The sequence below is a fragment of the Dipteris shenzhenensis genome, chromosome 13, assembly GCF_047967505.1.
Source record: "Dipteris shenzhenensis isolate YYH24624 ecotype China chromosome 13, Dip_SZ_1.0, whole genome shotgun sequence".
NCBI classification, from domain to species: Eukaryota; Viridiplantae; Streptophyta; class Polypodiopsida; order Gleicheniales; family Dipteridaceae; genus Dipteris; species Dipteris shenzhenensis.
The window spans coordinates 28,409,087-28,421,305 of record NC_141608.1 but is presented as its reverse complement, the minus strand read 5'-3'; the positions used below and the strand labels follow the sequence as shown (position 1 = coordinate 28,421,305).

Genomic DNA, 12,219 nt, shown 5'->3' with positions numbered 1-12,219 from the left:
GGTAATGATATGCCCTTACTATGCACACATTAGGAAAAAGTTCAGCTCTCTTCTTGAGGGACATAACAGACTCGCTGATTTGCTACATAAGGCGTCACCCTCAGCTTTAGGAACATTTGTATCTAAGCTTTTCAAGCACAGAAACTCACCTAGACATAAAGGTAGTTTCTCTTATTACCCTCCCCTTTGAGGGAGAAGTCTTTATGTATGTAAGGCTTTGTATTGTTTCAGGTCCCATAGGCCGATTTTTGGTCTTCAGAGGACGATAATATATTCTTCTTCTTCTTCTTCTTCTATTGTTGAAATGTTAGCATCTCTAAACCAAAACTGAAATCGATCCCCAAACCAAGCATCCAATCAATGTAGAAACTTCAACAGGAACCAAATCACATATAGATGTTCAGACAACTTCTAGAACTACTTTCGAGCTCAAAATGATGACCACGGAAAAAAACAAAAGGTGAAATCTCTAGAATCAGCCCATAAATAGGTAACTAACAAAAATGAAATTGCCAGATGTTTGCCCTTGGTCAATTACTATTTGCTTGTGACAACCAAATTACAATCTCTAGGTCCAAAAGCACTCTGCCCAGTGCTTACAGAAGATGTGCATACAAGCTAGGAGCTTGAACTTTTGGCAAGGGCTAAGCAAGCCAGGTGCAATGAGCTCCTATGATATGGTGGATCAAGTGCAGAGGCGGAATGCTCAAGTGTCCAAAGAAGAGGGCGAATCTACAACGTGATGATCACTGGAGCTTAGGCAAGCAAGAAGAACTATGAAACAAGCTATTGGAAGACCCTTTTTTCCCAAGAAAAAGGAAACTTCTATTAGTGCTTGAAAAACACCATACAAATCAGCTCCTGAAAGGAGCTAAAGATGGTAAGTACAGTGAGCAACTGGCTGTCAAAAGGAAAACCACCATGTTTTCGAAGAATCCAGCTACTGCCTGGGGAATCTCCAGAATAGGGACTAACAACCAGGGTGGTGGTCTATACATCTAGTGAATACCTCTCGTGGGAAAGGGTATAAAAGACGCCTGCAGGCCAAGCCTCACAGAACACTCCCGCCTTTTCGGCGATCACTCTCGAACCTAAAGTATCACACTCCCAAGTGGGGCACAAATGCAAGGGCCCTGTTTCAAAGGCCTCCAAGAGAGCAATTGAGCTCAATATAGAGCACAAAGAGGCTGTCCACTAACCTTGGAGCAGCCGCCTACCTATCCCTGAGCTCCTCGTGCAACCGCGAAGTGCACGCAGCAGGTTGAAGGGAGTGTGAAATGGCCTACAACCTCCAGACTCCAAGAACTACCGCAAGCTAAAAGGGGGCACGAAAGAACCTGCATGAGGTCTGACGGGGGGCCTGAGGAGACGTGTAAGCGCCCTGGGCACCTCGACCAGCCAGGCGGGCTAGGAAAACAGCACGGTTAGGAGTAACGAGCAGTGAAACGCAGGGGGGGGCGCAAAAGGACAACAAGAGAAAGAAAGAAAGAAAGTCATATAAACGTCCGCAGGAGACCTCACGGGTCTATGGGACAAAGTACAAAATGTCAAAAAGGCTTACAACATCTGGATAAGCCTGAGGGTCGAGGAGTGCACATGGCATCTCAGCTCAATTATTATATCACACCGATACATACTAGGACTATAAAACTAATAGAAGTGGCCTTCATAACATCGGTTTAAGACTGAGAATCTTTAGGTTTAGATTTGAAATCTCTAATTAGTGTTGTTCATCTTGATACACAGCCCATGTTCCAGCTTTACGTGCATCCTTCATTTTGGTGAACTCGACACTCCTCTGCTTGAGCTGAGTTAAGGTGAGTTCCTCAAAGATCCAAATGCTTGTGCCCTTCAACTTGTTTGTCTGTCGAAGAATCTTGATTCTTCCTACTCTTTCATTGAAAACACTTGTACTTGCATTCATGTTTGGGAGACACAGCTGATATCATTATGATCCCACTCTACTTGTGGTATTTCCTTCTTGAGACATGCAATCCTCTCATCTACTGTGTAATCATCTTCTTCATTAAAAGGGCCAAGGCGATCCTTGGGCAGCCCTCCAATGCGTAGTATCTTCTTATTATGTGCTATAGTCTGCTGCTCTTTTACTTGTGTACAGATCTGCTTTGTTGAGTTTGCTGTCCGCAACAATGGCCATCTCTTCCTTGGCTGAACTCACCTGAGTGTTAATCATTTCCTTGACCTTGGAGACAAGAGTTGGTGCTGGTGGAAATGTGCTGAATTTCTCCATAGCTTCTGCAATAATTTCTTGCTTGCCTTTGTTCTCCATCTCGTTCTCCTTTCTACTCAGAGCTGCAACTAGCAGCCTGAGCTCTCTGATTTCATGCTCCAAGTGGTAAATGTGCTCCTGAGGGTCTAATCCGATCCTTTTCTTGTAGGTCAAAGCATAGGGGCTGGGTGTTGCTGCAATGTCAAAGTAAGAGGGCTTACTGACGGGGGTCGGGGCAAAAGTCTTCACCTTCGTTGTGTACACAAGTAGATAAAGAAACACATCATAGTTGGAAAGAATGTAGACAGAGTAGTACTCTGAGCCTCATGTATAGATGAATGAATCAAGTACAGAACTTGTTGTTCATCAAGGGTACAGAACTTCTTGTTCATCAAGGGTGCGGAAGTAGCAAGAGCATTTGTTAACCCAAATGGCATTACTCGAAACTATAATGACTCTTTCGGGTTAAAAATCCAGTGTTAAGCACATCACGATGGATTGTAACCTCCTGACGCCTAGAACATAAGTCAACCTCATTAAATACTTAGGTCCTTGTAACTGATCAAAGAGCTCATCAATGCACGCTTAGTTCTCATTATTTTTGAACTAAGGGCATGACAATCTATGCACAATCGCATAGACCTATCTTTCTTTTTATTTAAAGAACTAGGGAAGCTCAAGGGGAACTACTGGGCTGGATCAGTCCTTTTCTACGTTACTCAAACAGATGTCGCTCTACTTCCTCCTTGTCCCTCTCAGCATGCAAACGACAATCGAGACAAATAACAACAGATACAAACATCCATAAACCAGTATACCAAATACCACCCCTTGTCATCACTAGTACTCGCGTCAATGAACCAAGCACCCAAATACTTGCAAATGACAATGTATTATCTGCAAAGGATGATTTGTGCTAAAAGCACAAAAACATGCAAATGATGCTCTCTTATCTGCAAATAATAATTTGTGCTAGATGCACAAAAACCTGCGAACAAGGATCTCTTATATATTTTCTACGTAGATAACCCACTCTAGATAGGCTTTGTTGACAATCTCCGTCACTCTTTGCAGATGACCATCGTACGTTTGCACATGATTGTGAGTTCATATATAAGCTTCCACTATCCACCTCCTCTGATGACATGGGCCCAAGCCTGCTTCCTAAGATTTGGCCCTTGAAACCTCCTCTCCTCATTGGATTCTTCCCTGCCACCCCCTTCCTCCTCTCGAACAGGGAAAAAGAAAGGAGCAGTAAGGAGGTGAGGCTACTGCAGAAGAGGCACTTGGAGGCAAAAGTAGCTTTTGTTTATTTTCCACCCAGTTAGCATTTAGGTCATGGCAAATTAAGTTTTAGAAATACCTCACGAATTGCAAGCCTTTTCGGGTGAATCATGACTTTATGTAAGTTGAAAATAATTTAACTTAAAACCTACAATCAAAGTGTAGGTCTCAAATGAGCAGCATGTAAACAGTATATTTATGCTTGCCTATCGCCACATGGAATGCCACATCAGCAATCAACAAATCACAATATATCCTCTTGTGAGTTGGAGAGTGAGAGCAAAGTGTGTGAGCAGGAGAGCAAGAGAGTCGGAGAGTGAGAGCTGAAAGCAATAGTTGCAAATAGAAGAGAAGTGTTACAACTGAAGAGTGAGATAGGTTTTGTCTAAGTGACAAAACCTTATCCTTCACTAACCGTAGTTAGTGAACTAACTGTGGTTAGGGGAAAAGACCTCTAAAATGAGGGAAAAGTGCCCCTAACCTACTTATTACATTACATTGGTCACTGCTAAATTATAACAATAATTCTAACACCCCCCTACAGTGCCAATGTCATGTACAAGGAAATGATCAATCACCAAAAGGAGATAAGTTCAGGGCACTGCGAAATGCCTCAAACTTTTCATGTGGAAGTGCTTTGGTGAAAATGTCTGCAACATTGTCATGTGTTAACACATAGATCATACCGATCTCTCCTGCATGCAACTTCTCTCTGACGTAGTGATAGTGAACCTCAATGTGCTTCGTCCGAGGATGAAACACAGGATTCTTTGCTACTACAATAGCACTCTGACTATCAATGAGAATTGGAGAATGATGACTAAAATATCCCCCCCATCCTTCTTGATGTAGAGGGTGCTTTCAGTTGGACTATTGTGCAGCCCCTTGCTGGTCAGAAAGGCATGAATTTTGGCATACCATGCACGTGGGGCTTGTTTCAGCCCATACAAAGCTTTATTCAGCTTGCATACCTGAAGTGCATTTCTTGAAATTTCAAAGCCTGGAGGTTGTTTGACATAAACCTCTTCCAACAAGTCTCCATTAAGGAAAGCTATTTTAATGTCCAACTGATGAACATTCCATTCAAAATTTGCAGCCATGGCTATAACTGACCGGATGGTTGTCATTCTGGATGTAGGAGCAAAAGTCTCTTCATAGTCTATGCCCTTTTTCTGAGCATATCCTTTTGCAACCAGCCTTGCCTTGTACAGATCAACAGACCCATCTGGCTTTCTTTTGACTTTGAAAACCCACCATGTACCTATGGCATGTTTAGCTGGTGGCAAATCGACAACCTCCCATGTCTGATTTTTCTGAATGGACTGCAATTCATCGTGCATGGCATTCATCCAATACACATTATCCTGTGCTTCTTCAAATGTCTCACGCTCCTCCTCATCAAGAAGAGTACCTGCATAAGCTGATTCAACTGAAAGAGCTCCCCCCCTGTGCCTTACTGCACTCCGAGTTCTGCCAGGTAATGGAGCATCAATTTTACTCTCCCTGAGAGTTTGTAACAGCCAATTTGGAACTGTTTTTGCTGCATGTATATCTGCAATTTCTTGCTGAACAACCTCTTCCACTGCTTGTGGAGGTGGTAAGACATCCTGTAGCGGAATCGGAGCATGTGGAGGTATCTGTAAATTGTGATTTGCATCAGATATATTAGCAGGGGAACCCAAGGCAATGGGTAGTAATCCCTTAAAGACATCATCGGAAGAAGTAGGCATATCAAATTCAGCTTGAGTGTGAGCTGAATTTTCTGAAAATATAACATCTCTACTTACAATAATCTTGCGTGTGACAGGATTGTAGAGACGGTAGCCCTTGCTCTCTGCACTGTACCCAACAAAAATGCATTTGATTGCCTTATCAGATAACTTATGTCGAAACTCAACGGGCACATGAGCATATGCAAGGCATCCAAAAACACGAAAACGATCCACAGAAGGCTTTCTCCTTTGCCAAACTTCATAGGGAGTCTTGGTCTTCAAAGCTTTTGTGGGAGCCCGATTCAAAACATAATTGGCACACATGAGACCTTCAAGCCAAAATTTGTGAGGCACTCTTTTGCTTTTTAGCATGCATCTATCTATCTCCATAAGAGTACGATTTTTCCTCTCAGCTTTGCCATTTTACTGAGGGGTTAGCCTTACTGTAAGCTGATGTGCAATGCCCTTGTCTTTTAAAAATGCATCAAAATCTGCAGACAAATACTCCCCTCCTCTATCTGAGCGTAATGTCTGTATCTTGAGTCCTGATTCATTTTCAACCATGGCTACAAAGTGTTTGAAAACCATAAACACTTCTTATTTGTGTTTCAGCCCATAAACCCAAGTGTAGTTGTAGTAGTCATCTATAAAAGTGACAAAGTAAAGATGACCACCCAATGATGGAGTCCTCATGGGACCACATAAATCACTATGTATAAGCTGTAATTTTCGAACAGCTTTTACTGATCCATCCTTATTGAAAGGAAATCCGTGCATTTTACCAAGAATGCACCCTTCACAGGCATGTGGAGGAGGTGTTTCAAGAGGAGGCAATGCATCAACCAGAGCATGTTTTTGAAGTGTCATCAAGCTGCCATAATGCATGTGTCCATATCTGGCATGCCATAACTCCGCATTCTGCATAGCAGCAGTAGGAGTGGAAACTGCAAGAGCATGTGCTGGTCTTTTCTCATACATGTCAAGCTAAAAAAGACCACGTAACAAAGTGCCAGACAATCTCAAGGCATAGTCATGCTCTCTGTCATGGACTGCACACTTGTCATCTTCAAAAATGACCTGAAATCCAGCTCTCTTAAGAGTGGACACTGAAAGTAGATTTTTTGTGATACCTGGCACATACAAGACATCAGAAATTTTGAATGTTAAGCCATCAATGGCTATAAGTTCAACTTCTCCTGTACCACGAACTGAATAGAAGGAGTTGTTGGCACATGTGACCTTTTTACCAACGGGAGGTGGATGCACAGATGTGAAAAGACACTTCCTGGAAGTGATATGCTTTGAGGCACCGCTATCAAAATACCGTGTATTTTGTGTCTCATTGACACTGAAAGCTGATGCATCCTTGGAAGAATCATAACTGCATGTCAGAAAAGCATAAGAGTCATCATTACAAGTGGCTGTAGTATCCGGAGCAGCCAACTAAGAGTCTGAAATGCAAGACAAGAAGGCATAGTCGTGCTCCACAAAGTTGGCTATAGCTTGCTCATTGTCAGATGCATGAGGAGCTGAATCTGAAACGGCCATACCGGAGCTGTTTTTCTTTTCTTTTGCAAGCCTCTTCTTGCATTCTCCAATGTAGTGACCTAGCTTTTTGCAGTAATGACAGATACCCTTCTTCTTGGGCTTACCTGCATCACCCTTAGCCTTTTGAGAAGCCTGCCCTAAACCACTGGAAGGCTGATTTGCTAATGTCTTTGTTTGTCCCTTTGTTTTAGGCTTGAATTTTGAAAGCATGGCATGTTCACCTGCTCTTGAAGCCATGTTTTTCCTGGTCTGCTCTTCCTGCAACAGAAGCCCTATCAACTCGTGAAAATTGAGAGGATTTGCACCCCCCCTCAATGACAATCATCAATATTCAGCAATTGCTCTCGTAAATCCTGTAGCTTTGTGAGGTGCACTGAGATGGAGTCATCCTCTTCCATATGTGTATGAGACAATTCTCTTTTCAAAAAAGACACCCTGGCATCATTCCGAGCCGCATACATGCTCTCCAAAGTATCCCATGCTGCCTTTGAGGTCTTACACGACCGGATATGTGAAATGATGAATCTTTTCACTGAAAGAGAAATACACGACAAATCTAAAGCGTCACGTGACTCCCATCTCTTTTGCTCTGGAGTGGTAGGTATAACTGCACCAATAACTTGTCCTGCAGCTGTACCCTGTGCACGACCTCTGCCTCCTTGCTGGGGAGGGGTATTAGGTGCCACATTTGCTGGCCGGATCTCATCCCCATTTACATAGTCCCACAAATTACGGGAAATCAGAATGTTGCGTACCATAAAACTCCAGAGGGAGTAGTTGGTACCATCCAGCTTATCCTCTTGTGAGAGAGCACTGAGCTAGAAATCATTCTGATTTTGCTGGGCCATGTCTGAGAAAGAAAATACAGCAAATGCAAATCTGAATTCCCTTGCTGGGAATGGAGTGTACAATTCCCAAAAAAAAAATACAGCCAAACACTGGCTGAAAATGCAACTCAAAACTCTGTAATGTCTCTATCAGAAATCTGCCAGAGCATCCAATCTCTCCCAAAACCCGCCAAAAAAGCTTCAAAACACTTACAAAAAGGCAGTGTGAACTGAAACCTGCAAAATTGCTCTCCCAACACAAAAGCCCCAATTTGTGGCTTGAAATTACAACCAGAAAGGGGCAAATGGTCTAAAAGCCCCAAATGTTGCACAAATTGCTCTCTGCCTGCAAAAGCCCCAAATTTCACTGCAAAATTGCAGTGTGATTGCAAAAGCCTCAAATTTTTGCAATCTCTGCAACAAATACAAAAGCCCTAAATTTGACAAAATTCCCAATACACAAAATGTGTCAAATCTGCCCACAAAATGGCCTGCAAAGCAAAAATCTGCCTCGAATTGGATTTACCAACCAATAGCTCCCTGCAAAATGTACCTTGCTGTACGGACAGGTACCTTCCTGTGTACGGGCTGCTGTGTACGAATGTATGGCACAATGCAGCTTTCTGCACGGATGTATGGATCTGTATGGAACAGTCAACGCAAATGTCAGATTTCAATACGGATCTATACGGATGTACGGAATAGTCGACGCCGATTGTGCAGCGGCTGTACGAGTCAGGTACGTCAGATGTACGACGAGCTGTACGGGCTGGCGTGGCTGTACTGTTGTACAGACAGACCTGACGGCGAGCTGTACAGTGATGTACGGACTACGATGAGCTGTACGGTTGTACGACTAGCTGTACGGCAATGCAAAAAGTACATTCCATACATATTGTACGGACGACGGGCCTGTATGGACGGGCAGCGATCTGTTGTTCTTAGAGCAGGAAGCTTGCGAGCAAGCAAGCAGGGAGCAGGGTCAACCTGCTTTGATACCAAATGTGAGTTGGAGAGTGAGAGCAAAGTGTGTGAGCAGGAGAGCAAGAGAGTCGGAGAGTGAGAGCTGAAAGCAATAGTTGCAAATAGAAGAGAAGTGTTACAACTGAAGAGTGAGATAGGTTTTGTCTAAGTGACAAAACCTTATCCTTCACTAACCGTAGTTAGTGAACTAACTGTGGTTAGGGGGAAAAACCTCTAAAATGAGGGAAAAGTGCCCCTAACCTACTTATTACATTACATTGGTCACTGCTAAATTATAACTATAATTCTAACACCTCTTCCTCCTCCAAATTTGTTTTGTTGTTATTATGTTACACGAGTAGAGGCTAGTATAACATCTAAAAAGTTGAAGCTCCCTACTTAAAATGCTTCCATGCATAAAGGTGCCAAAGTATTAGCAAAGTCTACATGCTTCCATGCAAAATTTTGCCAAAGTTTTAGCAAAGTCCACATTTGAAACCAAATAAAATAGGGAAAAGATCTGATTTTTCCGGTGCAATACGATAAAGGTGTAACTATGAATTTCCAAGTTGATGGTTTGAGACTATGTAACCATTTGGCAACACTCTCCACGACAACACGCATGTGTGCATCACACACACATGCGAGCATGCATGCATGTATCTGTGAGAGCCTTATTATAATAGACAGTGTAATCCTATGCATTTTTGTGCAAGGGGCACAAAATTCTAGCCTTTAAAAGACCTTTGGCCATAGTTTCAGAGTGTAACCAAGTATACCCACATGGAATCTGATTCATTTCGAACCTAACAAAGTGGAAGTAGGTCACTTACCAAGATATTATTTCATGTAGTGTCAGTTTACTAATGCACAAAAAGATACAAATTGTCACTCACCTCTCTGATATCAGCTCTTAGTCCAGAAAATGGCTTATCAAGCAGCCCAACATGCTTACGAACCATTGCTTCATTGGCAAACCATTCATCATTGACTTTGCTGACACACCTGCACAGGAATCACACCACAACAGCAAAAGATGAACATCAAAAGGCCTGTCTCTAGGCACCTCAAAGGCTTCAAAAAAAGAAATGCCACCCAGTGGTTGGCTTTCAAAATGTATAGGTATCATATACCTTTGTAAAACTAGAATAAGTCCAATCATACAAATTAAGATTTTTTGTTGTTCTAAAGACCAAAAATAAAAAAGAAAATGAAAGAGAAGAAAAAAATGTATAGGTATCATGCCTGCAATCTCAACAGATCCAGTTCCCACTTGTTCAAGCAATATAAAACAACCTATGCTGAAGCCAGATTTACCCTGAATGGGATCTCCTCATGAAACTGCTACCTTTGTCAGTCCTTACACATAACATCACTATGGAGGATAAAACCTCTTCAACTATGAATCCATAATTGATTTGTGAAGCGACAGATTGGAAAAATGGAAGATATTATCAGCTCTACCAAAAAGCATGCCTTGAGTTGCACTCCTTACCTTTTGTATAGCATATGGCAACATAATAGATGTATATCATTGATAAAAAGACCAGTGCAATCTTGACTTCAAGAAAGATAAACTATTGAACGCTGAACACAAAACAATTATTACAATAAGCAAGCAAAGAGACTAGTGATCCCACGTTGAATAGGCTAGTGATCCCATTTACAACCTAAATAAGAACAAGAAAAAGATAAGATGCCAGAGCTATATGTGAAATTAATAACTTGCACAAGTTCAATTCAGATTCTGGGATCCAAGGTCCAATGATGATAATAAACAGATGAGCCATGTGCTTACCAAAATAGTTTTATGACATGCGATTGGCTGTTTTTATGTGCGCTAGATTGTTTACCACCTCTTCATAACCAGCTTCAAAGGGCAATACCAGTGACAAACAATCTCCCTCTATATACTTTGCACCTCACAATCCCTTTGATGATATGGGGGGAAATAGGGAGGACTTATTGTTGCAAAAACCCAAGGACTGAGAAAACCTCTTGGCTTGTTAAGAGGTAGAGATAAGTGTTGGGGTAAAGGCACATTGCCACCCTTTAAAAGTTATGATCCCTATGACTGTCTTAAGACAGTCATAGGGTGAATCCCTAATCCTAATAAAACCTTTGAACTTCTGGTGTGGCTCAACACATTTTACACACCCACACTCCTGGTGTCTCACTCTCCCTGACGTTCCACCCCTCTCTCTTTCCCTCACAAGTGGTATCAGAGCCTTTCTCTCCCTCTCACTCCGGTCTACCCCTCCCTCTCCCCTCGGGCCTCGTGCCCTCAGCAGCGAGCAGGACGCGGCAGCAGCGAGCAGGACAGCAGCAAGCCAGGGCGCAGCCACGCGCAGCAGGTGCGCGACCCGCCGCGCGCAGCAGGCGCGCAAGCAGCCATAGCTGCAGCAGCAGCAGCAGCCAGCTGCTACTAGCAGCTAGGCGGCCGCAGCCAGCAGCTGCAGCCAGTCGACCGGCTGCAAGGCAGCAGCCGCGACCAGCCGTACCGGCTGTACGGACGCCGCGACAAACAGCCGGCCGTGCAGCTGTTAGCTGCCGGGTCGCGTGACCAGCAGCAGCCGGCCGCACACAGGCAGCCGACCTCCATCAGCGGGCGAGGACGCGTGCAAGTGCAAGTGCAAGTACAGCCGTACCGGCTGTACCCTTAGCCAGACCTTCGACATTTTTTTTGGGGAATCCGTGCCCTCGTAGGTACAGGGTACAGCAGGTACCCTGCGCAGGTACAGAAGGTACAGCAGGCACAGATTTTTTTTTGGGAAAGAAGGAAAAGAGAGAGCACTCTGCTCTTTTGCGTGGTACTTGCAAGTACACGCAGGTACAGAAGTACAACGAGTTTTTTTTTCTTGATGCATTCCCGAAATTTTTCAGTTCTAAAACTGTGTGTTTGAGGTACAGCAAGTACACTCGTGTCCCTCGTGCTTGAGGTGACTAGTGCCACAGTGTGTGGTAGTTGCACAGTTATTTTTCGGGAAGGTCAAATGCCTTAATTTGCAGAGGGCTTTTATGCTTTTGCTGAGTGCAAATCTCAGCTTTCGGGTGACAATTTCATAGGGCTTTTGCCTGGAAGTGTATGCAGTGTATGCCTTGAGGCAGTGTGGAGCCAGGGTGCCCACATTGGTCTCGTTTTCGCAGTGTATCAGTGACATTTCTTTGCAGGTCACAATTTGTGTACGACACTTTGAAAATCTCAGTTGAGCCACGCTTGGCCAGGGCGCATCGAGTTTACTAGGTCCCTAACTGTCCATCGTTGACAGTGCTCAAAAGATCTTCTTTTCGGTGTTTGTACGTTGGGATCTGTGTTGCCACTGTGCACACAGGCAGTTTATGCATTACTTTGTCAGGTGAAAGTGCCAGGAGAGCGCTGTATTTTGTATGCTACCTCAGTGTTGAGGGTGTTTATCACTTGGTACAGGTGTCAAATCAAGGGGCTTTTGCCCAAATTTTGCTTGTGAGCACTTGAGTTACTGTTTGAGAACTTCAGATGCCTTTTATCCCCTTGGCAGAAGGGTGATTGCTTGGGATTTGTCCCATACTTTGTTGCAGGTTTGTGACAGGCTGAGGTGTTTGGAGCCTTTTTCAGTGGACAAAACAGTGTATGACAAGTGGTTTATGCATATAAAATCAGTGCAATACCTCATCT

The 12,219-nt window shown here is 43.5% G+C and overlaps 1 protein-coding gene across 1 annotated transcript in view; it reads right to left on the bottom strand.

Moving 5' to 3' along the window:
• Positions 1-12,219, bottom strand: part of LOC147895248 (putative E3 ubiquitin-protein ligase ARI8) — a 73,419-nt gene that overhangs the window by 27,573 nt on the left and 33,627 nt on the right. Inside the window, exon 3 of the mRNA XM_087383368.1 lies at positions 9,461-9,569. Coding sequence (XP_087239494.1) covers positions 9,461-9,569 — 109 coding nt within the window. The remainder of the gene's footprint in view (positions 1-9,460; positions 9,570-12,219) is intronic.